General features: G+C 45.6%; 1 protein-coding gene across 3 annotated transcripts in view; it reads right to left on the minus strand.

Annotated features, from left to right (window-relative positions):
- The window catches only part of LOC311100844 (golgin subfamily A member 4-like), a 63,771-nt gene that overhangs the window by 22,267 nt on the left and 14,087 nt on the right, over positions 1 to 27,417 (minus strand). For 2 of the 3 annotated variants that reach the window (XM_084141821.1, XM_084141820.1), the window contains 13 exons: positions 24,334 to 24,402; positions 23,146 to 23,478; positions 22,746 to 22,793; positions 22,561 to 22,617; positions 18,439 to 18,537; positions 17,992 to 18,121; positions 10,768 to 10,958; positions 8,319 to 8,402; positions 6,057 to 6,204; positions 5,786 to 5,964; positions 4,866 to 4,964; positions 4,471 to 4,626; positions 188 to 4,197 (listed from right to left, as the gene is read on the minus strand). In XM_084141821.1, the coding sequence (XP_083997947.1) occupies positions 188 to 4,197; positions 4,471 to 4,626; positions 4,866 to 4,964; positions 5,786 to 5,964; positions 6,057 to 6,204; positions 8,319 to 8,402; positions 10,768 to 10,958; positions 17,992 to 18,121; positions 18,439 to 18,537; positions 22,561 to 22,617; positions 22,746 to 22,793; positions 23,146 to 23,478; positions 24,334 to 24,402 (5,603 nt within the window). The remainder of the gene's footprint in view (positions 1 to 187; positions 4,198 to 4,470; positions 4,627 to 4,865; positions 4,965 to 5,785; positions 5,965 to 6,056; positions 6,205 to 8,318; positions 8,403 to 10,767; positions 10,959 to 17,991; positions 18,122 to 18,438; positions 18,538 to 22,560; positions 22,618 to 22,745; positions 22,794 to 23,145; positions 23,479 to 24,333; positions 24,403 to 27,417) is intronic. The other variant, XM_084141822.1, reaches the window with a different exon arrangement.

Genomic DNA, 27,417 nt, shown 5'->3' on the forward strand with positions numbered 1-27,417 from the left:
GAAGTACCAAAAAGGAATAATGGAAAGGGGAACGAATGCATTTATTATTGTCTGACCTCAACTGACTACTTTAATGCATTTTTACTGTAAAACACTTGTGACTGCTGATGTAAAAAGTTATTTTTTTATAATTGTGTTTGTTTGACTGATTGACTGCACTAAGGCAGAACCATTAGGTCAAACTTACTTGAGCTTCTTCTTGTTCTCTTGGGCCAACTCTTTCTTCACATACTCCAGGTCCTGCTCATGCTCCCTCCTCAGGGAACGCAGGTCTTTCTGTAGCTTCTGCTTCTCCTGCGCCGCCTCTGCCAGCTTATTCTGCAGGGACGACAGAGATTCAGCATCCCCAACTTCCTGCATCAGAGAGTGGTTCTCCGTCTCTTTGTCTGCTGTGAGACTCTTGGTTTGCTCTGCAGTGCAATGCTCCACGACCTCCACTGCATTCGTACCCTGTTTTTCTAAGCTAGCCAATTCGGTCTTTTGCTGTTCGATCAGTGCAGTCTTCTCAATCAGATCTTCCTTAAGGCAGCTTATTTCAGCCAGAAAGTTTACTTTTTCCTCCTCCACTTCCTTAAGCTTCATCTTAATCTCCTCAAGCCTTGAGAGGGTCTCATCTGCTTTCGTCTCCTGCTGGTTCGAAACATCTCTCTGAAGTGACAATAGCTTTTCCTCGTACATGTTCTTCAAACTCTCCAACAACCTCTCTTTCTCAAGTCTCTCGTCGTTCTGTACCTGCTCAATATGTTTTTCTTGTTCTTCCTTCAGCTTGGCTAGGGCTTCCTCCTGGTTTAAAATGTCTTTCTGAACTGATGATAGCTTTTCTTTGTAAATGTCCTTCAAACTCTGTAAAGAGCTCTCTTTTTTCAGTCTTTCATCACTAAGTACTTCCTCAATGCGTTTCTCCTGTTCTTCCTTCATCTTGGCCATGGCTACCTCAAGGGACTTTCCTTTCTCCTCCAGGGTTTCCACCTGCTGCTTCTTTGTCGCTTCATCTATCTTGGCCTCTTCCAACTGTGTCCGAAGGTCTTTGATGGTCTTTTCCTTCTCCTCAATTTGTGAGGTCAACTGTTTCCGAATCTGGCTGATTTTCTGCTCAGCTTTCTTCTTCAGCTCTGTCACTTTCCCAGCATTGTCTTTTGAAAACCTCTCTTCAGCCGCCTTCAGACTCTCCTCTTCGCTCTTGAGAATCTCAGCCTTTGCCTTCTCAAAGGCTTCCCTCTGCTGCTCCAGCTCTTGTTTCAAAGTTTGGTTCTCGCTCTCCAGGGACTGCAGTTTCTGCTCTGTAGCCTGGACTAGATTTCCATTCTGGGTTCTGAACCGCTCCTGGGTCTGTTGTAGACGATCTGTGAGCTCACGTTTCTCGCTCTCCCTGATACTGTGCTGCTGCTTCAGGTCAGCAGTTAGCTGCTCACTCTCCTTCGTCCTGAGGACCAACTGCTCCTCCAGCTCACTGAGCCGGCTGTTGCAGCTCTCCACTTCCAAAGCAAGGGCACTGACTTTCTGCTCCTTTTCACTCAAGGCTTGGTCCATCTCCGACTTGCTGACGGACTGATTGTCGATGCTGGCAGTCAGCCTTTGTAAGGCCTCGTTCTTCTCAGAGATCTGTTTCTCCATATCCTCAAGTCTGGTCTGCAGAGACTTGACAGTATTGTGGTTCTGAGAGAACTTGGACTCTGCTTTCCTCTTGAACTCAGTGAGGTTGTTCCTGAGGGCGTCGCCTTGCTCCACTGCAGATTTCTTCTCTTTCTCTAGTCTGTCAATGATCTCCTCCATTTGGCAAACAAGCCTCTGTCTCTCCTCCTTGTGCTGCTGATCAAGCAGTGATATGGCTTCATCCTTCCCCGTAAGGCTACCTGCTAACTGGGTCTTCAAGTTGTTTATGATACTCTCCAAGTTGCTGATATGCACAACGTTTGTTTTGACATTCTCTGAGATGGTTCGGTTTTCCTCACTGAGCTGTTCGATGCAAATTACTTTTTCTGAGAGAGCTTGAGAGTGATTCTCAGCATCCCTCTGTAGAGACTCCCTCTCAGCAGTTAAGGCTTTGATATCATCTTTGTGTACATTTAGCTGAACAGTCATTTGCTCTAGTGAACTGAATAGGTTCTTACTCTCCTCTGTCCTCTGCTGGAGTTGCCCCTCCAAAGTGTGTATCCTGTCAACTTTGGTAAGGATAACATTTTTAAGATGTGCTAACTTCTTCTGATTACCCAGAACCCTGTCTTTCAGCTCTCTCACTCTGCTCTCGACTCGTTCAGAGAGTTCCTTCGTACCACCTTCGATGCTGGCCTCAATTTCCCGGCAGTAACGCATCAGTTCGTTGCTGATCCCAGTGAACTGCTTCTGCAGTTCTTTTTCCTTGACTTCCAGTTGAAGAGAATGTTGTTCAAGTCTTCTCTGAACGGCCTCCCCTTCTTTACCCTTAGAAGCCTCAAGAGCTTGAAGCTGCTTCTCGGTGTCTACGAACCTCTCAGACAGAGCCTTGATCTTCTCTCTTGCCTTCTCCTCAGTCTTGCTTACCTGATCCTGGAAGGAGTTCCTCTCATTCAGAGCCGTGTTTAGATTCCTCTCAACCGCCTCTAATTGCTCTTTGAACATCGCCTCAGATTGAGATAAACTCTCCATCTTGACTGCCGCTTCCTTAAGCTCGGCTTGCAGTTTCTGCACAGTGGTCTGTCTCATCACCAACTCTTCCTTCAAGTTCTTCACTTCCTGTACAACTTGCTCCTTTTCTTCTTTGGTGGTTCCAAGCTGCTGGATGAACTCCTCCAATTCCTGTACCTTCTCCTGTAGTATTTGTGTGTGTTTCTCCTGCATTTCCTCTTCCTGTTGTCCCAGCTGTTCCTGCCAATGATGCTCAAGCTTTTCCTTCTCTTGCTTATGGACTTCACGCATCTTCACTACTTCTTCCTTGTGGTTGGCCTCAAGCTGGGACATAGAACTGCTCAGGCCTTCTGAACTTGTCTGAGACTCCAGGATTTTCTCTTTAACTTGCTGTTCCTTCTGCTGTAGCTCTGACTCCTTCTTTGCCAGCTCATTTTTTGAAGATTCCTCTTGTTCCTGAAGCTTCTTCTTGAATTTCTCCTGCATCTCTTTGTTCTTTGTTTTAAATTTCTCCATCTTAGTTTCCTGTGATTTCAACTTGGCCTCTATGTCTGTCTTAATGTTTTCCACCTTCTCATGAGCAGCCTTCTGGTCCTCTAGCTGTTTCTTTAGTCGTTTTTCTTCCTCTTGCTTAGTGTTCAGTTCATCAGTGTAAGAAGTATCCTGTTCAGAGAGCTCCTTCTTAGCCTGTTGCAACTGCTTCTCTAGCTCTTCAAGCTCCTGTACCTTTTGTTGAAGATATTCCTCTTTCTGTTGGCAGTCACTTCGAGTTGTCACCAGTTTTTGCTCTAAGTCTATCAACTGACTCTTGCACTGTGAGAGTTCATCTCTGATCTTACTGAGTTGGGCGTTAGATTTCTCAAGGCCCTTCTTTTCTGACTGGGCCTGCTTTAAACTCTTCCTAAGCTCCTCCAATTCTTTAACCTTGGCATTCCGGTCTTGAAGAACCGTCTCTGATTCTTCTTTCAGCCTTTTCTCACAGACAAGGTGAGCCTCAAGCTCCTTCTCTTTCTCCTTCAGCACCATCGTCAACTTGTTGAGTTCTTCTTTTAGCGTCTTTTCCATTCCTCCAAGGGTCTGCTCGTGCTGCAACTTGATCTCCTCAATATCCACACTGTGCTTGATCAGCACCTCCTGCAGTCTCTGCTCCAGCTCCCGCCTGGCTGACCCACCAGCATTTTCAACTGCATCCAGTCTCTCCTCGAGAACCTGCTTGCTCCTCAACACCTCCTGGAGCTCAGAGGAAAGGGCTTCCAACTCAGTTTGTTTTAAATCCAGCTTCTCCATCGTCTTCTGGTTCATATCCTCTACATGGGAATGCAACTGGACCTCTTTCTCCTTCAAGATGGTCTCCACTTCAGTTCTGTGTTTCGCACTGAACTCCTCCATGGCAGCATTGTGTTGGGCTAAGGCCTCCTGGTGCAGCTCTACCTTGTGCTTCTCCAGCTCCTCACGGTGCTTCTCCTTTAGTGCAGTCACCTCCTCCACGTGTTTTCTCCTCAGCTCCTCCATCTGAGTGGAGAGATCATCTGATGGTGGAACTGACCCAGGTTGGGAGTACTTTTCCAGAGAGCTCTCCAGTTCCAGTATTTTCTGTAATGAGATGTGTTTGTATTGTATGTTTGCCATAGAATCAACCAACAATGTAAAGCTTCTAGATACATTAGAGTATATTATTTGCTGTAGAATCAACAATGTGCAGCATATTTGGATAGAGTAGCTAAACGCCAAAAGATTCTAATTCCAAATATCAATAATGCATTAGTCTTTATGTTCACTACCCATCTACTCTGCTCTTCAACCTAATGGTGCATCATGTTTCTCTCCAACATAGACGAGAACCACACAATCAACATGAGCACTTACAGTTCTGGCGGTCTCCAACTCCAGCCGTATTTCCTTAGCATTGGTCTCTGCCTCGGTTTCTATGGCAGCCTTCTGCAGCTCTGCATCTTCCAGGGCAAGGGCAGACTGCTGCTCCATCTCCTTGGCAGCCTGGGCAAGCTCCTCTTTACACTGCTCCTACACCAAACACACAATTCAAGTTAAGTTTATTTGCCATATGTAATAAATACATTGGATATCTTACTCAGAGCGCTCACAATAAAACAGCAATAGAAACATCAAGACAGTGCTGTAGAAATATTCACAAAATATACATAAACATGCAGCTCAAACACTCTGGTCAAAACTATAGCTGAGTTTGTTTTGCCGTATACGGGTAGAGAGGGAAAAATACAGTATTAAAGATATGAACTTACCACGGCCTGGTTGACTCGAGAACTGAGCTCTAGTTCTTTACTGGCCAGTGCTTCACGATGTAGCTTGTCCATCTCTGCCATCTTCTCCTCCGAGGATTTCTACAACACAAATAGCAACACAATATTACATACTCATGTGATTGCAATGGATGGGTAATACAGGTAGTCCTTTGTGGTTCAGTTGGTAAAAGCATGCTGTTGACTATATATGCAGTTATGCAGGGAGTTAAGTCATGGTCAGAATACAGCGTATCTGTAGACAAAACTCCACCACACCTTCATATCTTAGATCTCCACCCCGAAACGAATAGTGGGTGAATAGCATGTTATTCTCATGCTTAATTTCAAGTTCTGAATACTCAGAGAGAAAAATGCATCAAAAAGGGAATTACGTTCCATTTACATGCGCTTAAATCTGGTAGGAATCGGCCCCTTAGTGAATTTACTGGGATTGAAATGGAATTGACACCCTGCTCTTGGTACTGGGTGAGTAGTGATTGTGTACTATGTCTCCTGAGTGGCGCAGTGGTCTAAGGCACTGCATCGCAGTGCTAACTGTGCCACTAGAGATCCTGGTTCGAATCCAGGCTCTGTCGCAGCCGGCCGCGACCGGGAGACTCATGGGCGGCGCACAATTGGCCCAGCGTCGTCCAGGGTAGGGGAGGGAATGGCCGGCAGGGATGTAGCTCAGTTGATAGAGCATGGCGTTTGCAACGCCAGGGTTGTGGGTTCGATTCCCACGGGGGGCCAGTATAAAAAATAAAAAAATAAAAAATGTATTCACTAACTGTAAGTCGCTCTGGATAAGAGTGTCTGCTAAATGACTAAAATGTCAATGTAAATGTACTACTGCATGAGTACTGCATAAGTACTGAGTGAGTATTTCATTAGTATTTTGAAGTACAGTAGATGTCCCTCACCTTCATGATGGTGACCACCTCCTGCTTGACCCTGGTGAGCTCCTGCTGCAGACTCCTCCTCTCCTCTTCCCCAGCCCTCTCTACCTCCTTCACCTGCTCCTCCAGCTGGAGTTGCAGCAGCCTCCGCGCCTCCTCAGCCCTCTGGGCCACGGCCAGAGCCTTCTCCAGCTCCTCAAACGCTGGGGGAAGGCGCAAACACACATCATCGGTCAGATACTGTACATGTACAACTTACAAATTGTTACAGAGGAAGAAGAGGAGATCCACTGACCAGCTTTCTCAGACTTTTCCTTCTGCTCCTGCAGTTCCTCTCTCTGGGCGGCGGCCATCTTGCTTCTGGAGCGGAGCTGGGCGATCTCCTCCTCCTTCATCTCCAGAGTCTCATGCATCTGACGCTTCGTCTCTGCAATGACCATGCCCTGAAGGTACAGCCATGATTGGATTTAATTTAATTTTACTTTCGGAAATAAAATAATACATGATGTATATCAACAATATGTGCATGTGATCCCAGAGGATAGCACATTAATGAAAACACTTACACTACACGTCCAAAAGTATGTGGACACCTGCTCGTCGAACAGCTCATTCCAAAATCATGGGCATTAATATGGAGTTGGTCCCCCGCTTTGCTGCTATAACAGCCTCCACTCTTCTAGGAAGGCTTTCCACTAGATGTTGGAACATTGCTGAGGGGACTTGCTTCCATTCAGCCACAGGAGCATTAGTGAGGTCGGGCACTGATGTTGGGCAATTAGGCCCAAAGGTGTTCGATGGGGTTGAGGTCAGGGCTCTGTGCAGGCCACTCAAGTTCTTCCACACTGATCTCAACAAAACATTTCTGTATGGACCTCGCTTTGTGCACGGGAGCATTGTCATGCTGTAACTGGAAAGGACCTTCCCCAAACTGTTGCCACAAAGTTGGAAGCACAGAATAATCTAGAATGCCATTGTACTGTATGCTGTAGTGTTAAGATTTCCCTTCACTGGAACTAAGGGGCCAAGCCCGAACCATGAAAAACAGCTCCAGACCATTATTCCTCCTCCAGCAAACTTTACAGTTGGCACTATACATTGGGGCAGGTAGCGTTCTCCTGGCATCCGCCAAACCCAGATTCATCCATCGGACTGGCAGATGGTGAAATGTGATGCATCACTCCAGAGAACGTGTTTCCACTGCTCCAGAGTCCAATGGCAGCAAGCTTTACACCACTCCAGCCGACGCTTGGCATTGCGCATGGTGATCTTAGGCTTGTGTGAGGCTGCTCGGCCATGGAAACCATTTCATGAAGCTCCCGACGAACCGTTATTGTGCTGACGTTGCTTCCAGAGACAGTTTGGAACTCGGTAGTGAGTGTTACAACTGAGGACAGACAATTTTTACGTGCTACGCGCTTCATCACTCGGTGGTCCTGTTCTGTGAGCTTGTGGGGCCTACCACTTTGCGGCTGAGCGGTTGTTGCTCCTAGACGTTTCCACTTCACAATAACAGCACTTACCGTTGACCGGGGCAGCTCTAGCAGGGCAGAAATTTGACGAACTGACTTGTTGGAAAGGTGGCATCCTATGACGGTGTCATGTTGAAAGTCACTGAGCTTTTCAGTAAGGCCATTCTACTGCCAATGTTTTTCTATGGAGATTGCATGGCTGTGTGCTCGATTTAATACACCTGTCAGCAACGGGTATGGCTGAAATAGCCGAATCCACTAATTTGAAAGGATGCCCACATACTTTTGTATATATAGTTTATTTCCAAATAGGTCCTCAATGGACATGTGAAGCATTCATTCATTTTTGATCTGTACTGTTATGATTGTGTCTTTCCAATCGGACAGGTATTGTCTCTAACCAAGACAAGGACGCAGATGGAGAACATTTGTTATTCTATTATTTTGGGGGATGTGCGTAAAACTCTCTACTTTCATGTTTGGCATTAATGTACACACACACACACACACACACACACACACACACACACACACACACACACACACACACACCTCTCCTGCAGAGCCAGAGGTTAATGGTCAAGCGCAATAATCGTGGATAGAGTGTTTCTGACTCTGCACTCAGTGGCATAGCACACACATGTCTATATTTCACAGATTCACACTAAGCATCACTGCAGTGCGGAGGACATTTAAGGGGCACTCAAAGTTAGGACCAGAATAGTGGAGGCTGGTGGAAAGAGGGAGCAATCGAAGGATGAGGTAATTGTAATGGCTGGAATGAAAGGAAAGGAAAGGTATAAAACACTTCAAACACCTGGTCTCCATGTGTTGTTTTAGGATTCCATTCATTCCATTCTAGCCAATACGATGAACCTGATTGGAAGTGTCACCAGCCTCCACTGACAATCAAAATATATGACCAACCTTAAAAAAGGACAGTTCAAACAGTTTTTAAGTTCGTTAGCTGGCTTAGCAACGTCCAGAATCTCCTAGCTAGCATTTTTAACACCCTAGAATAGAACTAGGTAAGTTAAAAACGTTTAAAAAGTGAACTATCCCATTAAGAAGCCCTCTTCACTCACCTTGTCCTGCTCCAGCTGTTCGATAAGGTTCTTAGCATCACGCAGCTGGGTGATGAGCTTGATCTTCTCTGTGGTGTGCAGCTCCTGTAGAGTAGACAAGACAAACGGAAGGAGATACGTAAAAAATGGGTTAATGTGCAAGGTATCAAAGCAACAGCGAAGGCAGTGAGGACAGACAGACAGACGGAAGGAGAGATCAGATAATACATGGGAAGGGAAGGTGCTCTTTGGGTAAGGATTAATGGACCATCTTTGAAAGTAAAACATTGATTAATCTGCAAGTCATCAAAGGAACAGGAGCACCACCGTAGTAAAGGAGCAGGAGCACCACCGTAGTAAAGGAGCACCACCGTAGTAAAGGAACAGGAGCACCACCATAGTAAAGGAACAGGAGCACCACCGTAGTAAAGGAACAGGAGCACCACCGTAGTAAAGGAACAGGAGCACCACCGTAGTAAAGGAAAACAGGAGCACCACCGTAGTAAAGGAAAACAGGAGCACCACCGTAGTAAAGGAACAGGAGCACCACAGTAGTAAAGGAACAGGAGCACCACTGTAGTAAAGGAACAGGAGCACCACCGTAGTAAAGGAACAGGAGCACCACCGTAGTAAAGGAACAGGAGCACCACCGTAGTAAAGGAACAGGAGCACAACCGTAGTAAAGGAACAGGAGCACCACCGTAGTAAAGGAACAGGAGCACCACCGTAGTAAAGGAACAGGAGCACCACTGTAGTAAAGGAACAGGAGCACCACTGTAGTAAAGGAACAGGAGCACCACTGTAGTTAATGTCAGGGCACTGTTCTTAATAACACTGAACTGAATTTAGACAACCAACTACTCCTCATAACCTTTAAGCAGGGGTACAAACATCAGATTTCATACAAATGGATGTATTATTCCTTACAACATATTGTTTAAATCATCAGGACCGTGCTCAGGTTATTGCACAGGTTGCCCTCGCATGAACCTCCAGGCTCTTTCCTGGTAATCTGGTCCCATATGCGTTTGTGTTGTATAGCCAACTCCTATGGTCGTTTCAATGAACAATGAATACAGCACGAACAGCTCTGGGAACAGGCTACTTTCCTAGTTAGAAAAAGGTTAAATAAAACAAGGAAGGACCAAGACAGGTTCCAAAATGTTTCTGCATAACAGGCAGAGAGTGACCCCTTCAGACCACACCTCTCCTTAAGCTGCTCCCTAGTCTCCCTACACCACCCATGAGGCCCGGCCACCACAGCCACAAGGCGGTTGTCAACAGAGGCTGCATACAAGGCCAGCTAAACCAACACACAGATCAGGTTAGGTTGGGTTAGCAGCAGTGGTTTGTATGTTCTCACACAGTAGCTATGAAACTACTCTGTGAAAACATACAATAAGGCAAATAATAATTTAACACAAATACGAAACAGACCACAACGCCATATAAATACAAGATCCCAAAGGTGAAATGGTGGCCTGGGAGACAGCTGCTGTCTGTTTTACAGGGTGTGTGTGTCTGTGGATGAGCAAGCCCCTCCATGCTGGTTAGGAGAGCTGAGTGCCTGTTAACCTCTGGCTCTTTCTGTCACAGGAACAGCCCTGTTCTCAGACACTGGCCAGGTTCAACACACACACACACACACATCCTGTAACTCCACCCAAACACACGCACGCGCATTATGCAACTCCACACACACACACACACACCTCTGCCCATCGTGCAGAGCTATTGTCTGTTATCACAGGCCTGTTCTAACGCCCAGCATCACTCAACAGCCGCTAGTGAAAACGACAGACACCACAGCCAAACTAAACAGCCAAAAGTCCTAAATAGCACCCTATAGTGCACAATGTATGGAAAAGGGTGCCATTTGGGATGCATCTCTGGTTTCTAGCCAGAGGTTTTGGGGCATCTTAACAAGACAAAGCTCCACACCCTTTCTGAGCGATAGAGTGTGTGTGTGTGTGTGTGTGTGTGTGTGTGTACGTGTGTCATAGAAATAGATAGTGAAGCCACAGACCAGGCACATGATCACTAAACCATGAAGACTCCATTGGATTATTTATGACAGTGTTGTGAAACATGGTGTTACTGTTCACACCATAGAGATACATGTATTCTGTTGAATTCTGTGGTTGACACTCACTCTTCAGCCCCATATAATGAACTCCCTTCAACACTACAGTGTTCTAAGTACAAGCGGCCATTTCTGTGGTGACCATATGTGGAAAATGGCCTTCTAAAATGTGTATTCCTGGGTGCCGCTTAAGCAATCTTTTCCAAAAAAGTTGATTAGAAGATCCATGTAAAACAAAATGGCTAATTGTAATGGCCAGAATGCAATATTGCTAATTTATGATCGCACAACTTTATTTGCGTGTTTCATACCGTTCCATTCCAGCTATGGAATACTATCACAAAACATCCTCTCCATTTCTCCCTCCACCGACATTGGTTAACACACCTTGGTTTTCTCCAGCTCCTGCAGTCTCTCCTGCAGCTGCTCCTGCAGAGTGTCGTTCTCGCTGGTCAGCTGGGCACTGCGCTCCTTGTGTGTCCTCAGCAGCTCCTTACACTTCTGGAGTAGATTCTCCTGGCGTGTCACCCTCTTCTGCAGCGCCTCCATGCTTTTAGATAGGTCAGTGCTGCCCTCTGCTGATTAGAAGAGGCAACGCAGCTTTGTGAGAAAAAGGGATTCCCACTGAGAGGCATCCAGTGCATTCGGAAAGTATTCTGACCCCTTGACTTTTTCCACATTTTGTTACTTCACGGCCTTATTCTAAAATTTATTAAATTAATTTTTTCCCTCATCAATCTACACACAATACCCCATAATGACAAAGTGAAGAGGTTTTTATTTATTTTTCCAAATGTATTACAAATAAAAAAACAGAAATACCTTATTTACATAAGTATTCCAACCCTTTGCTATGAAATTGAGCTCAGGTGCATCCTGTTTCCATTGATCATCCTTGAGATGTTTATACAACTTGATTGAAGTCCACCTGTGGTAAATTCAATTGATTGGACATGATTTGGAAAGGAACACACCTGTCTATATAAGGTTCCACAGTTGACAGTGCATGTCAGAGCAAAAACCAAGCCATGAGGTCGAAGGGATTGTCCGTAGAGCTCCGAGACAGGATTGTGTCGAGGCACAAATCTGGGGAAGGGTACCAAAACATTTCTGCAGCATTGAAGGTCCCCAAGATCACAGTGGCCTCCATCATTCTTAAATGGAAGAAGTTTGGAACCACCAAAATACTCTTCTTAGAGCTGGCCGTCCGGCCAAACTGAGCAATCGGGGGAGAAGGGCCTTGGTCAGGGAGGTGACCATGAACCCGATGGTCAATCTGACAGAGCTCCTCTGTGGAGATGGGAGAACCTTCCAGAAGAACAATCATCTCTGCAGCACTCCACCAATAAGGCCTTTATGGTATAGTGGCCAGATGGAAGCCACTCCTCAGTAAAAGGCACATGACAGCCCACATGGAGTTTGCCAAACGGCACCTAAATGACTCTCAGACCACGAGAAACAAGATTCTCTGGTCTGATGAAACCAAGATTGAACTCTTTGGCCTGAATACCAAGCATCACGTCTGGAGGAGACCTGGCACCATCCCTACAGTGAAGCATGGTGGTGGCAGCATCATGCTGTGGGGATGTTTTTCAGCGGCAGGGACTGGGAGACTAGTCAGGATCGAGGAAAAGATGAACGGAGCAATGTACAGAGAGATCCTTGACGAAAACCTGCTCCAAAGCGCTCAGGACCTGAGACTGGGGCGAAGGTTCACCATCCAACAGGACAACGACAATGTCCTTGAGTGGCCCAGCCAGAGCCTGGACTTCAACCCGATCTAACATCTCTGGAGAGACCTGAAAATAGCTGTGCAGCGACGCTCCCCATCCAACCTGACAGAGCTTGAGAGGATCTGCAGAGAAGAATGGGAGAAACTCCCCAAATACAGGTGTGCCAAGCTCGTGGCGTCATACCTAAGAAGACGAGGCTGTAATTGCTGCCAAAGGTGCTTCAACAAGGCACTGAGTAAAGGGTCTGAATACTTATGTAAATGTGGTATTTCCCGTTTTTTTATTTTTTATACATTTGCAAAAAAAATCTAAAAACCTGTTTTTGCTTTGTCATTGTGAGGTATTGTGTGTAGATTGATGAGGGGAAAAAAACAATTTAATCAATTTTAGAATAAGGCTGTAACGTAACAAAATGTGGAAAAAGTCAAGGGGTCTGAATACTTTCCGAATGCACTGTACATGTTATATTACATAGATATACATACACGTTCTAATCCTATCCCTAACCATCTTTTTAAAAAATTTAAATTTCACCTTTATTTAACCAGGTAAGCCAGTTGAGAACAAGTTCTCATTTACAACTGCGACATGGCCAAGATAAAGCAAAGCAGTGCGATAAAAACAACAACACAGTTACATATGGGGTAAACAAAACAAAGTCAAATATACAACAGAAAATATATATACAGTGTGTGCGAATGTGGTAAGTTATGGAGGTAAGGCAATAAATAGGCCATAGTGCAAAATAGTTACAATTTCGTATTAACACTGGAATGATAGATGTGCAAAAGATGATGTGCAAATAGAGATACTGGGGTGTAAATTAGCAAAATAAATAACAATATGGGGATGAGGTAGTTGGGTGGGCTAATTTCAGAATGGCTGTGTACAGGTTCAGTGATCAGTAAGCTGCTCTGACAACTTATGCTTAAAGTTAGTGAGGGAGATAAAAGTCTCCAGCTTCAGAGATTTTTGCAGTTTTTTCCAGTCATTGGCAGCAGAGAACTGGAAGGAATGGCGGCCAAAGGAGGTGTTGGCTTTGGGGATGACCAGTGAGATATACCTGCTGGAGCGCAGACTACGGGTGGGTGTTGCTATGGTGACCAGTGAGCTAAGATAAGGCAGGGATTTGCCTAGCAGTGATTTATAGATGACCTGGAGCCAGTGGGTTTGGCGACGAATATATAGTGAGGGCCAGCCAACAAGAGTGTACAGGTCACAATGGTGGGTAGTATATGGGGCTTTGGTGACAAAATGGATGGCACTGTGATAGACTACATTCAATTTGCTGAGTAGAGTGTTGGAGGCTATTTTGTAAATGACATCGCCGAAGTCAAGGATCGGTAGGACAGTCAGTTTTACGAGGGCATGTTTGGCAGCATGAGTGAAGGAGGCTATGTTGCGAAATAGGAAGCCGATTCTAGATCTAACTTTTGATTGGAGATGCTTAAATGTGAGTCTGGAAGGAGAGTTTACAGACTAACCAGACACCTAGGTATTTGTAGTTGTCCACATACTCTAGGTCAGACCCGCCGAGAGTAGTGATTCTAGTCGGGTGGGCGGGTGCAAGCAGCGTTCGGTTGAAGAGCATGCATTTAGTTTTACCAGTGTTTAAGAGCAGTTGGAGGCTACTGAAGGAGTGTTGTATGGCATTGAAGCTTGTTTGGAGGTTTGTTAACACAGTGTCCAATGAAAGGCCAGATGTATACAAAATGGTGTCGTCCGCATAGAGGTGGATCCGAGCGTCACCAGCAGCAAGAGAGACATCATTGATATACACAGAGAATAGAGTCGGCCCGAGAATTGAACCCTGTGGCACCCCCATAGAGACTGCCAGAGGTCCAGACAACAGGCCCTCCGATTTGACACATTGAACTCTATCTGAGAAGTAGTTGGTGAACCAGGCAAGGCAGTCATTTGAGAAACCAAGGTTATTTAGTCTGCCAACAAGAATGCAGTGGTTGACAGAGTCGAAAGCCTTGGCCAGGTCGATGAAGACGGCTGTGCAGTACTGTCTTTTATCGATCGCGGTTATAATATCGTTTAGGACCTTGAGCGTGGCTGAGGTGCACCCATGACCAGCTCGGAAACCGGATTGCATAGCGGAGAAGGTACGGTGGGATTCGAAATGGTCTGTGATCTGTTTGTTAACTTGGCTTTCAAATACTTTCGAAAGGCAGGGCAGGATGGATATAGGTCTGTAACAGTTTGGATCTAGAGTGTCACCCCCTTTGAAGAGGGGGATGACCGCGGCAGCTTTCCAATCTCTGGGGATCTCAGACGTTACGAAAAAGAGGTTGAACAGGCTAGTAATAAGGGTCCAGATTCTAGCCCAGATGATTTGTAGGGGTCCAAATTTTTCAGAACATCAGCTGACTGAATTTGTGTGAAGGAGAATCGGGGGGGGGGGGGGGCATGGGCAAGTTGTAGCAGAGGGTGCAGAGCTGGTGTCCGGGGTAGTGGTAGCCAGGTGGAAAGCATGGCCAGCCGTAGCAAAATGCTTGTTGAAATTCTCGATTATTGTAGATTTATCAGTGGTGACAGTGTTTCCTAGCCTCAGTGCAGTGGGCAGTTGGGAGGAGGTGCTCTTATTCTCCATGGACTTTACAGTGTCCCAAAACTTTTTGGAGTTAGTGCTACAGGATGCACATTTTTGTTTGAAAAAGCTAGCCTTTGCTTTCCTAACTGATTGTGTATAATGGTTCCTGACTTCCCTGAAAAGTTGCATATCGCGGGGGCTGTTCGATGCTAATGCAGTACGCCACAGGATGTTTTTGTGCTGGTCAAGGGCAGTCAAGTCTGAGGAGAACCAGCAGCTATATCTGTTCTTACTTCTGAATTTTTTGAATGGGGCATGCTTATTTAAGATTGAGAGGAAAGCATTTTTAAAGAACAACCAGGCATCCTCTACTGACGGAATGAGGTCAATATCCATCCAGGATACCCGGGCCAGGTCAATTAGAAAGGCCTGCTCGCTAAAGTGTTTTAGGGAGCGTTTGACAGTGATGAGGGGTGGTCGTTTGACGCAGGCAATAAGGTAGTGATCGCTGAGATCCTGGTTGAAGACAGCGGAGGTGTATTTAGAGGGTAAATTTGTCAGGATGATATCTATGAGGGTGCCCATGTTTACAGATTTAGGGTTGTAACTGGTAGGTTCGTTGATAATTTGTGTGAGATTGAGGGAATCTAGTTTAGAATGTAGGTTGTTAAGCATATCCCAGTTTAGGTCACCAAGCAGTACGAACTCTGAGGATCGATGGGGGGCAATCAGTTCACATATGGTGTCCAGGGCACAGCTCGGGGCTGAGGGGGGTATGTAGCAAGCGGCAACAGTGAGAGACTGGAAAGGTGGATTTTTAGAAGTAGAGGCTCAAACTGTTTGGGCACAGGCCTGGATAGTATGATAGAGCTTTGCAGGCTATCTCTACAGTAGATTGCAACCCCACCCCCTTTGGCAGTTCTATCGAGACGGAAAATGTTGTAGTTGGGGATGGAAATTTCTGAATTTTTGGTGGCCTTCCTAAGCCAGGATTCCGACACTGCTAGAACATCAGGGTTGGCAGAGTGTGCTAACGCAGTGAATAACTCAAACTTAGGGAGGAGGCTTCTGATGTTAACGTGCAAGAAACCAAGGCTTTTACGGTTACAGAAGTCAACAAATGATAACGCCTGGGGATTAGGAGTGATACTGGGGGCTACAGGGCCTGGGTTAACCTCTACATCACCAGAGGAACAGAGGAGAAGTAGAATAAGGATACGGCTAAAGGCTTTAAAAACTGGTCTTCTAGTGCGTTGGGTACAGAGAATAAAAGGGGCAGATTTCCGGGCGTTGTAGAATAGATTCAGGGCATTATGTACAGACAAGGATATGGAAGGATATGAGTACAGTGGAGGTAAACCTCAGCGTTGGGTAACGATGAAAGAGATAGCATCACTGGAGGCACCGATTGAGTCGGTCTCCGCGTGTATGGGGGGTGGGACAAAGGAGCTATTTAAGGCAGGTTGAGCTGGACTGGGGGCTCTACAGTGAAATAGTACAATAAGAAATAACCGAAACAGCAATAAGCAAGGCATATTGACATGGGAGAGAGGCATAAAGCAATCACAGGTGTTATTCGAGAGAGCTAAGACAACAGCTGGTAATGGTGACAAAGTTTGGGCTGAGGCTAAACATAAACAGGATGCGGTACCGTATAAAGGAACAGTCCAGCAGGCATCAGCTGTATAGCTGAGTTATCATAAGGTCCGGTGAACAGCAATAGGAGAGTTCAGAGGTAGTTCGGGGGCTGCTACAGCACTGGCGAGCAAGAGGCACAGCTTGCGTGTGCTAGCGGGCCGGGGTTAGCAGATGGATTTTCGTGGTCGACGTCGTAACGGGAAGCCTGTTGAAACCACATCAGACGATTTCGTCGGCAGACCAGTCGTGTTGGATCGGCAGGGCTCCATGTCAACACTAGGAGGTCCCGTCCGGTTGACAGAGAGGTAGATAGCCGGGAGATGGGCCTGGCTCGAGGCTAGCTCAAGGCTAACTGGTGCTTGCTAAGGGGCAATGGTAATTAGCCAACGACAACAGCCATTCGGTTTCAGCTAGCAAGTTGCGATGATCCGGCGTTAGGGTCCAGTGATTCCGGCAGAAAATCCGATATGCTCTGGGTCAATAGCACGCTGTGCAGACTGGCCGACAAATTGTCCAGGCTAGAGCTAGAGCTGGCTGGTGTGTAGTGCAGGCCACGGACAATGGTTTAGACCGCTAATGGTGGCTAATAGCAAGTAGCTAGCTAGCTGGCTACAACAGCCATTCGGTTGCTAGACTAGTTTCAGCTTAATCCTTTTCACGTTGGGTGAGGCGGGTTGCAGGAAAGTATATTTAGTTAAAGAATGAAAAGTAAAAAAGTAAAATGGAGAAATATATACAAAATAGACAAAAAAAACTAAAGAACTGGCTATTAACACGAGGACACAACAGAAAATACGACCGCACTGCTACGCCATCTTGGAATTTCCATCTGCAGCACCTCCATGGTTTTCGATGGGTTAGCGCTGCCTTCTCAGGTTAAATGAGGTAATGTGGCTCAGTCAGACGAAGGGGAGTACTGACTATGACTGAGGCGTTAAGGATTGGTGGTTGTGGTTTTATGTGTTAAAAGGGATAGTTCACCCACACTACACATTGGTTTCCTTACCCTGTAAGTAGTCTATTGACAAGGTATGACAGCAATCCATGCTTTGGTTTAGTTTCCCTGGCACTGTTTCCACATGCTAACGTTTTAGCATTGATGGCAGAAATCCCATTCAAGTCATGGGACCGATATTAGCATTTTTCGCACATCATGTTCAAAACATCTATAAGTCACTTTGTTGAGCTTCACAATCAATTTTAGATACTTTCTGATGATTTGGACATGATGTGTGCAAAATGCTAATATCGGTCCTATGACTAGAATGGGATTTGTGCCACAAATGCTAAAACGTTAGCATGTGGAAACATTGCCAGGGAAACTAAATCAAAGCATGGATTGCTGTCATACCTTGTCTATAGACTGCTTACAGGGTAACAAAACCAATGTGTCATTTTGTAATTTGGGTGATCTATCCCTTTAAATATACTTGATAAACTTGATAAAAGCCAGATGGCTCTAAACATTTCAACACTAAATGACTCAGACCTGGGTCTAAACAGTATTAGAAATTAAAACACTAAGTGTTTGGTTGAGCCTGCCTAGAGTGCCAGAGGTGTAGAGGGTTTCCACCTTAGGCACTATTCAATTGGTTCCATTGTACCAGACAATACTATTTGAACCCAGGTCTGCTACTGTCCATCTACACATCATCATCTATCAGGGGTGTGAGTCAGCATAGTGTCTGTGCTGTATAGTACCTGGGTCTTTGGAGGGGCTCTGTGGGGCAGAGGCAGAGTCTGGAGGATCTTCAGCCTGGAGAGGGTGTTCAACCTCAGGGGCCACAGCTCCACCAGGAACCCCCTTCAGACGCTTCTTCATCAGTGCAACCTGGCAGAGAAGGAGGATGGGGGGGGGGGGGGAGGGGGGGGGAACACAGTCAAAACACAGAGCAACACAGGCTAGAGACCAGACATTATTCAACAGTCAAGATTATACTGACTGTGTTCAGCATACACCCATTGAAACACACATAAAAAAACAATAAATAAAACAATAAAAATGTAGACATTTGATCATTTTTCTTTACAGATCAGTGGGAGCAAATCCCAACGTGATGCATTTTACATTTAACAAAAATTTAACAAAATGTGAAAACTGGAAGAGGAGAGAATACTTTCACTATGAACTGTACTGTATATAAACACCTGTGTCTGAAGCACAGTAATCATTTGGTCCTTCTCCTCCAGGGCAGCGTCAAACTCCTCCTGAAGGTGCTTCTTAGCCTGCTGGTCCATGTGCAGCTCCTGGGGAGAAACATTGTCATATAACACATTGCCTTAATACATACAGTCGTGGTCAAAAGTTCTGAGAATGACACAAATATTACATTTTCACAAAGTCTGCTGCCTCAGTTTTTATGATGGCAATTTACAAATACTCCAGAATGTTATGAAGAGTGATCAGATGAATTGCAATTAATTGCCATGAAAATGAACTTAATCCCAAAAAACATTTCCACTGCATTTCAGCCCTGCCACAAAAGGACCAGCTGACATCATGTCAGTGACTCTCTCGTTAACACAAGTGAGAGTGTTGACGAGGACAAGGCTGGAGATCACTCTGTCATGCTGATTGAGTTAGAATAACAGACTGGAAGCTTTAAAAAGGAGGATGGTGCTTGAAATCATTGTTCTTCCTCTGTTAACCATGGTTACCTGCACGGAAACACGTGCCGTCATCATTGCTTTGCACAAAAAGGGCAAGGATATTGCTGCTAGTAAGATTGCACCTAAATCTACCATTTATCAGATCATCAAGAACTTCAAGGAGAGAGGTTAAATTGTTGTGAAGAAGGCTTCAGGGCTCCCAAGAAAGTCCAGCAAGCACCAGGACCTTCTCCTAAAGTTGATTCAGCTGTGGGATCGGGGCACCACCAGTGCAGAGCTTGCTCAGGAATGGCAGCAGGCAGGTGTGAGTGCATCTCCACGCACAGTGAGGCGAAGACTTTTGGAGGATGGCCTGGTGTCAAGAAGGGCAGCGAGGAAGCCACTTCTCTCCAGGAAAACATCAGGGACAGACTGATATTCTGCAAAAGGTACAGGGATTGGACTGCTGAGGACTGGAGTAAAGTCATTTTCTCTGATGAATCCCCTTTCCGATTGTTTGGGGCATCCGGAAAAAAGCTTGTCCGGAGAAGACAAGGTGAGCGCTACCATCAGTCCTGTGTCATGCCAACAGTAAAGCATCCTGAGACCATTCATGTGTGGAGTTGCTTCTCAGCCAAGGGAGTGGGCTCACTCACAATTTTGCCTAAGAACACAGCCATGAATAAAGAATGGTACCAACACATCCTCCGAGAGCAACTTCTCCCAACCATCCAAGAAGAGTTTGGTGACGAACAATGCCTTTTCCAGCATGATGGAGCACCTTGCCATAAGGCAAAAGTGATAACTAAGTGGCTCGGGGAACAAAACATCGACATTTTGGGTCCATGGCCAGGAAACTCCCCAGACCTTAATCCCATTGAGAACCTGTGGTCAATCCTCAAGAGGCGGGTGGACAAACAAAACCCCACAAATTCTGACAAACTCCAAGCATTGATTATGCAAGAATGGGCTGCCATCAGTCAGGAAGTGGCCCAGAAGTTACAGTGAGGGAAAAAAGTATTTGATCCCCTGCTGATTTTGTACGTTTGCCCACTGACAAAGAAATGATCAGTCTATAATTTTAATGGTAGGTTTATTTGAACAGTGAGAGACAGAATAACAACAAAACAATCCAGAAAAACGCATGTCAAAAATGAGGAAAATAAGTATTTGACCCCCTCTCAATCAGAAAGATTTCTGGCTCCCAGTTGTCTTTTATACAGGTAACGAGCTGAGATTAGGAGCACACTCTTAAAGGGAGTGCTCCTAATCTCAGCTTGTTACCTGTATAAAAGACACCTGTCCACAGAAGCAATCAATCAATCAGATTCCAAACTCTCCACCATGGCCAAGACCAAAGAGCTCTCCAAGGATGTCAGGGACAATATTGTAGACCTACACAAGGCTGGAATGGGCTACAAGACCATTGCCAAACAGCTGGGTGAGAAGGTGACAACAGTTGGTGTGATTATTCGCAAATGGAAGAAACACAAAATAACTGTCAATCTCCCTCGGCCTGGGGCTCCATGCAAGATCTCACCTCGTGGAGTTACAATGATCATGAGAACGGTGAGGAATCAGCCCAGAACTACACGGGAGGATCTTGTCAATGATCTCAAGGCAGCTGGGACCATAGTCACCAAGAAAACAATTGGTAACACACTATGCCGTGAAGGATTGAAATTCTGCAGCGCCCGCAAGGTCCCCCTGCTCAAGAAAGCACATATACAGGGCCGTCTGAAGTTTGCCAATGAACATCTGAATAATTCAGAGGAGAACTGGGTGAAAGTGTTGTGGTCAGATGAGACCAAAATGGAGCTCTTTGGCATCAACTCAACTCGCCGTGTTTGGAGGAGGAGGAATGCTGCCTATGACCCCAAGAACACCATCCCCACCGTCAAACATGGAGGTGGAAACATTATGCTTTGGGGATGTTTTTCTGCTAAGGGGACAGGACAACTTCACCGCATCAAAGGGACGATGGACGGGGCCATGTACCGTCAAATCTTGGGTGAGAACCTCCTTCCCTCAGCCAGGGCATTGAAAATGGGTCGTGGATGGGTGTTCCAGCATGACAATGACCCAAAACACACGGCCAAGGCAACAAAGGAGTGGCTCAAGAAGAAGCACATTAAGGTCCTGGAGTGGCCTAGCCAGTCTCCAGACCTTAATCCCATAGAAAATCTGTGGAGGGAGCTGATGGTTTGAGTTGCCAAACGTCAGCCTCGAAACCTTAATGACTTGGAGAAGATCTGCAAAGAGGAGTGGGACAAAATCCCTCCTGAGATGTGTGTAAACCTGGTGGCCAATTACAAGAAATGTCTGACCTCTGTGATTGCCAACAAGGGTTTTGCCACCAAGTACTAAGTCATGTTTTGCAGAGGGGTCAAATACTTATTTCCTTCATTAAAATGCAAATCAATTTATAACATTTTTTACATGCATTTTGTCTGATTTTTTTGTCGTTATTCTGTCTCTCACAGTTCAAATAAACCTACCATTAAAATTATAGACTGATCATTTCTTTGTCAGTGGGCAAACGTACAAAATCAGCAGGGGATCAAATACTTTTTTCCCCTCACTGTAATTGACAGCATGCCAGGGCGTATTGCAGAGGTCTTGAAAAAGAAGGGTCAACACTGCAAATATTGACTCTTTGCATAAACTTAATGTAATTGTCAATAAAAGCCTTTGACACTTATGGAATGCTTGTAATTATACTTCAGTATACCATAGTAACATCTGACAAAAATATCTAAAAACACTGAAGCAGCAAACTTTGTGAAGACCAATACTTTTGACCACGACTGTACAGCTCCTGGTGAGGAACATAGTGTGTTTGAGATCGACTAAACTGCAGTCGGACCACTCAGAATGACTCATCTACAATAACACCTTACTTCCCAAATAACTACTCCCTATGCGATCAAGATTAGTAGTTCTGTGAATTGCCTTGCTCACACTGATCACCTTATCAAACACTATCATGGTTCAGAGCCAGAGAAGTCTTTCTATACTTCCTACATGTAGGGCACACTGCACCATTTCAACCAGGGAAAGGTTTCTTTCCTACAAACGCAGGTTAGAGTCTCAGTGAATTACATCCTGAACACATCACACAAGTTCAAACAAGTCACATGCAATGCCTTATCTTGTTCTGATAACAAAAATATGCTGCTCCTTCCTCTCTTTCCTTGTCTTAGGTAACCTCCTGCTCCTTCCTCTCTTTCCTTGTCTTAGCTAACCTCCTGCTCCTTCCTCTCTTTCCTTGTTTTAGCTAACCTCCTGCTCCTTCCTTGTTTTAGCTAACCTCCTGCTCCTTCCTTGTTTTAGCTAACCTCCTGCTCCTTCCTCTTTCCTTGTTTTAGCTAACCTCCTGCTCCTTCCTCCTTCATTGTCTTAGCTAACCTCCTGCTCTTGACTACCTTCCTTTGGCTCAGCTACTGTTTTTTTGGGTCAGGACAGATAAAGAATTCAGGAATTCCACCTCTACTGCTGTGACTCAGTGGTTGCTTGTATCCTAAAAGCTTTTGAGTTCATGTCAGAGAGAGAGAGAGTAATGGGTCATAACAGAGTAAAATAAGACCCCATAGACAGTACTTTGATAGGGATAGAATTAGACAAACATAGTACAGACATATACCGGTATTCATCAGAAACAGATGGTGTTCATGGTCATACCTCTCTCAACTCCCCAATCCTACGGAGAGCTTTGTCTTGACTCTGACTGAGAATGGCCTGAGGAGAAAAGCAGAAAAGACTACATCAGCATTCAGCGAGTGTGGATAGAATTGTTCCTCTATCCTCCCGAAAGTACAGAGCATCACTATATGTAATCTGGTGTTGAGGTGGTTCATGAAAATCACCTGGGTTTTCTCCTTGTCTCTCTGGACTGTTCTGTAGGTAGTGACCAACTGGGGTGGGGGGGAAGAGAGAGAGAGAATGGTTAGAAAGGTAAATCAAATATAGCTGTACACAGAGATATATGCATTGCAGGCCAACTCCCTACTCTAGTCATCTGTATTTGAGACTGACTGGATGAGCAAGAGAAGACTGATCATAGTGACTGGTACATCCCATAGAGGTGTATTGTAGACATACAGCAGGCCAACTCCCTGTTTTAGCTGTTAGAAATGACTTGCTGAACTGGTAATTACCTAGTTATTATATAGTGATTACACTGATTTCTTTTGAGACTGATTTCCACAAGCGTCACTAAAGGATGTACCATGTGGTACCACTGCTCTATTGTCTCACGACCCCCACCTCTGAGTATTTCCCTCTGTAGTTCCCCAGGCTCTTCTCCACCCTGTGTAGCCGATGGATCAGCTGTTCTTTAGACAGGGCCGACAGGGACTCAGGGCTACCATACGACTCCTCTGCCTCGCTCTCGATGTCCGACGGAGGGTCATAGGCTGGGGTGGCCAGGGGCTCATTCTCCCCCAGGGGGGTGAGGGAGTTAAGAGAGGGGCTGCGGTTCAGGCTCTCTTTGGACGGGGAAAGGAAGAGGCCCTCGGCCCGGCTGGCACCGCGGAGGAGAGACTCCACAGAGGGGACACGCAGCTGTAGCTTCTGGGCAAACGACTGTGGCTCCTCTCTCTGTATGAGGACGGACAGGAGAGTGTATTACTTTACAGTATTCATTACCACATGGCAGTCAACTTTATTGAACTACAATGCATGGGAATGTACATATTTAGCCTTAGCTAGAGACATGTGGGATATGAATGAGTGTTTCCACATGCATGGGTTAAAGATAATCAACAAAACCACTCCTACTGTTAGGCCTAGACTTTATTCAAATTGCATGTTAATCAGAATGTATCTTCCTCTCTGCAGCTGATTAGACCTAACTGGCATAGCATCTTAAGAGATTTTTATTTTATTTTTAGTAATTATTACCCCCTTTTTCTCCCCAATTTCGTGATTACGATCTTGTCTCATCGCTGCAACTCCCCAACGGGCTCAGGAGAGGCGAAGGTCGAGTCATGCGTCCTCTGAAACATCACCCGCCAAACGGTGCTTCTTAACACCCGCTTGCTTAACCCGGAAGCCAGCTGACCAATGTGTCGGAGGAAACACTGTTCAACTGACGGCCGAGTCTGCCCGCAGGCGCCCGGCCCGCCACAAGGAGTCCCTAGAGTGCGATGAGCCAAGTAAAGCCCCACCGGCCAAACCCACCCCTAACCCGGACGACGCTGGGCCAACTGCGTGCCGCCCTATGGGACTCCCGGTCACGGCCGGTAATGATACAGGCTGGGATCGAACCCCAGGCTGTAGTGACGCCGCCAACACTGCGACGCAGAGCCTTAGACCGCTGCACCACTCGGGAGGCCCAGCATCTTAACTTTTATTCTTAGTTGCTTTATTACCTCTTCAGGACATCAATAACCGTATTTTAATGGAAACGGAAAAGCCAGAGAAAGGTGTTAGGAGGATGAAGTAACAACTTGCCTGAGGAGAAGCCCTCCCATCTCCATTGATGCTTCCTCTAGGTGATCCTGTGGCACTTCTCCTGCCACTCTATAGCAGGAGGCAGGAGTGAAAGAGGTTAAAACAAACTAGGCCAGGGTTTAACCAGGGCTGTGTCTGTAATGGCACACTATTCCCTATATACTGTAGTGCACTACTTTTGACCACTACTTTTGACTATGGGCCCTGGTGAAAAAGTAGTGCACTATATAGGGGCCACGGTCAAAGTAGTGCACTTTACATGAATAGGGTGCAATTTCAGACGCAGCCCTGGCACCTGGACCTGTTAGTCTTCCATATGTCCCACACCCAGCCAGCGTGCACTGTACCGCTACGCCTTGATTACTCTGTATAGGATCAAGCAATATTAGCAGAGCCATCTGATATACATGGCTCTGAATATTAGTATTGCTAGTACAGGAGCAATGCAGGGGCTTATGGGTACTGTAGTTGGGTACCCTCATGCAAACTTGGAGAAAACAGAGGGGTTAAATGACAAGATAGAAGGCATCTCTACTGTACAACATACAGTAACAGAACAGATAGGGGTTAAAATAGAACTACAACTGGTAGCCATTAAAAACTACAACTGGTAGCCATTTTTCTACACAGCAGCCATGAGGTCAAAACAAACAATCGAACTTGATTAGAGGGGCCAGTAGCTGAAGAGGTCGAACGGCATTGCTGTGGGTCACTCCAGCAGGATGTTATTGTAGGTTAACTAGAACGTAGTAGAGACAGGTGTAGTAGTGTTGTTGTGAACGTTAGCTGGGTAGCCTGGCTGGTTGGTTATAGAAAGGTCAGAGTTGGGTGCATCAGCCACCAAACAGAAGAAAATGGACTGAAAGAGGGAGGGGCTGCCTGAATTGTCCAAGAACCTCATCTTCAGTTTTAAAAAGGTTTTTAAGTATTTTGCTACAGAGTGACCTAATGAACACGACCCAGTTGTTGGCCTACTTGTAAGCTTGTTTGAGTTAACCTGTTAACAATTTCCTCCTCTCCTTTCTGTTCACTCTCCTCCTTTGAGTACCATGTCCGATATTGATACTAGATAAGAAAAGCAAGGGGTTTTCTACAAGCGTAATCTTTAAATCAGACCAGAGATACCAGTCAATAAGCTGTCCCAGTTACAAAGAAATGTTGAGAGCACACTTACACATGAAACATACGTATTACAGACAGAGTTATAAACCCATTGCAAAGTATCAAAAAGATTAATAAATGATGGTACAACAAATGAAAACCTATATACAAATGTATTATGGTAGTTTTTAGGTTGCGATTGGAGACACTGATGAGAAGGGACACGTTTCACAATGTGTCTGGTTTGCTGTGAGGCTACAAAGCAGCAGGGTCTGCTTTGACTACAACGGCCAGTCATTTCATTTGCCTTTGGGTCTGAGAGTGTGAGTAGGTCAAACCAATGCCCCCTCACCCTGCCTTACAGGCAGACAAAGGGAAGAGCCCCAGAGTGGCTAAGTGTGAGGTTCAGAGTAGTGGAAAACAGGCCTGACTGGCTCTCAATCAATGAATTATACATGGACTAATGTCTAGACACAACCCATCCCCACAACCCAGGCTGTGAAGGCTGCCTACAACTACACCCAAAACTGTCATTCCAAGATGCTGTTTAGGTTAGGCCATGTGTGCAGACAGGGCATGAGGGAGGAAAACAGTACTGTCACTGGATGTGAAAACTGGCAGTGGCATCATTAACCAGCAGACCAGCAGCCTAGTTTTGGTTGTTGTACACAGTCTGTCAGGCCACTGGCCAAGGCATGATGACTAACCGTACTGACAGTCTGGATGGGAAGACTGAAGACCGCAGGATGCAGTCTTTCTGTGGTTTTACAGTCTGTCAGGGTGACGGTTGTCTAATTTGCTCCCTACTTCTTTCCCCTTGGCCCTAACCCATCAATGTTGGCAGATCTGAGGGGCCTGGATAGGAATAAGCAGCGTAGTGCTGGAGCAGGATGTGCCAGGGCAGGTGTGTTAGGGATATCTCTAGCAGATGACAACAGTACTGGTATGGTGGTGCTGTGTCAACAGACATGCCAGTCAGTCAGGCTAGCGTAGCAGCAACCAGAAGCCTAGCAACATGTACCAGTAGCTTAGTCTCTGTAGTTCTACACAATCTGTCGGGGCAGGGCATGTAAAGGGATATCTAGCCAAACAGAAGGATGTAGGCTGTGTTCCCTATATAGTGCACTATATATTCCATATGTAGGGAATAGGGTGCGTCCCTGCCATTCAGGACACGTGGTAGCTTCCCCTCTGCAGTTATACTAAGCCAACAGATGACTAACGGCACTGTGTCAACAGACAACTATGCCAGCCTGGCTTCCAGACCCCAGGCGGTGGAAATCAGAGCTACACTGGTACTGTGTTTCAAGGTCAGAAGTAGAACATGTCTGCAGTCTCTGCACTCAAACACAGTAAGAAACCAGGCTAACAGGATAGCTGCTAGTCTAGAGGTCTCCAAGAGGGCTAACATGGACAGGTTAGTATGCCTTTGGGTTAAACTGAACAGCTCTTTGCCGTTATGAGGAACAAATAGGCTGTGTGTTTATAAAGGCACATTTAACATTTACTTTCAAGTTAAAGGTTTTGTATCAACACACAGTCACGAACGGATTACATTGATGGGCTAATATTAGGAAGTGATTCCTACTTAATATTGCTCAAAACAGTAACCTATCTCTGAGTCAGTACCTTTATTTAAACAAATACTACATTATAGTCAGGTGATGATATCTTGTTAGATGGTCCTGGGTGGCTCATTTGGTAGAGCACGGCGCTTGCAACGCCAAGGGTAGTGGGTTCGATTCCCACTGGGCCCACCAATACATACGCTTTGGATAAAGGCGTCTACTAAATGGCTTACATGTTGATGAAAGATGACATGGTTCAATGGTAAAAGCAGTGTAGGCACGAGGCCACATATAAAATAACATGTTATTAGTCATGTTTCTTAAACAACAGGTGTGGACTAACAGTGAAATGCTTACTTACGGGCCAGTCCCAACAATGCAGAGAGAAAGAAAACAGAGTAATAGAAAAATAAAA

Source organism: Coregonus lavaretus (genome assembly GCF_964263955.1).
Source record: "Coregonus lavaretus genome assembly, chromosome: 25".
NCBI classification, from domain to species: Eukaryota; Metazoa; Chordata; class Actinopteri; order Salmoniformes; family Salmonidae; genus Coregonus; species Coregonus lavaretus.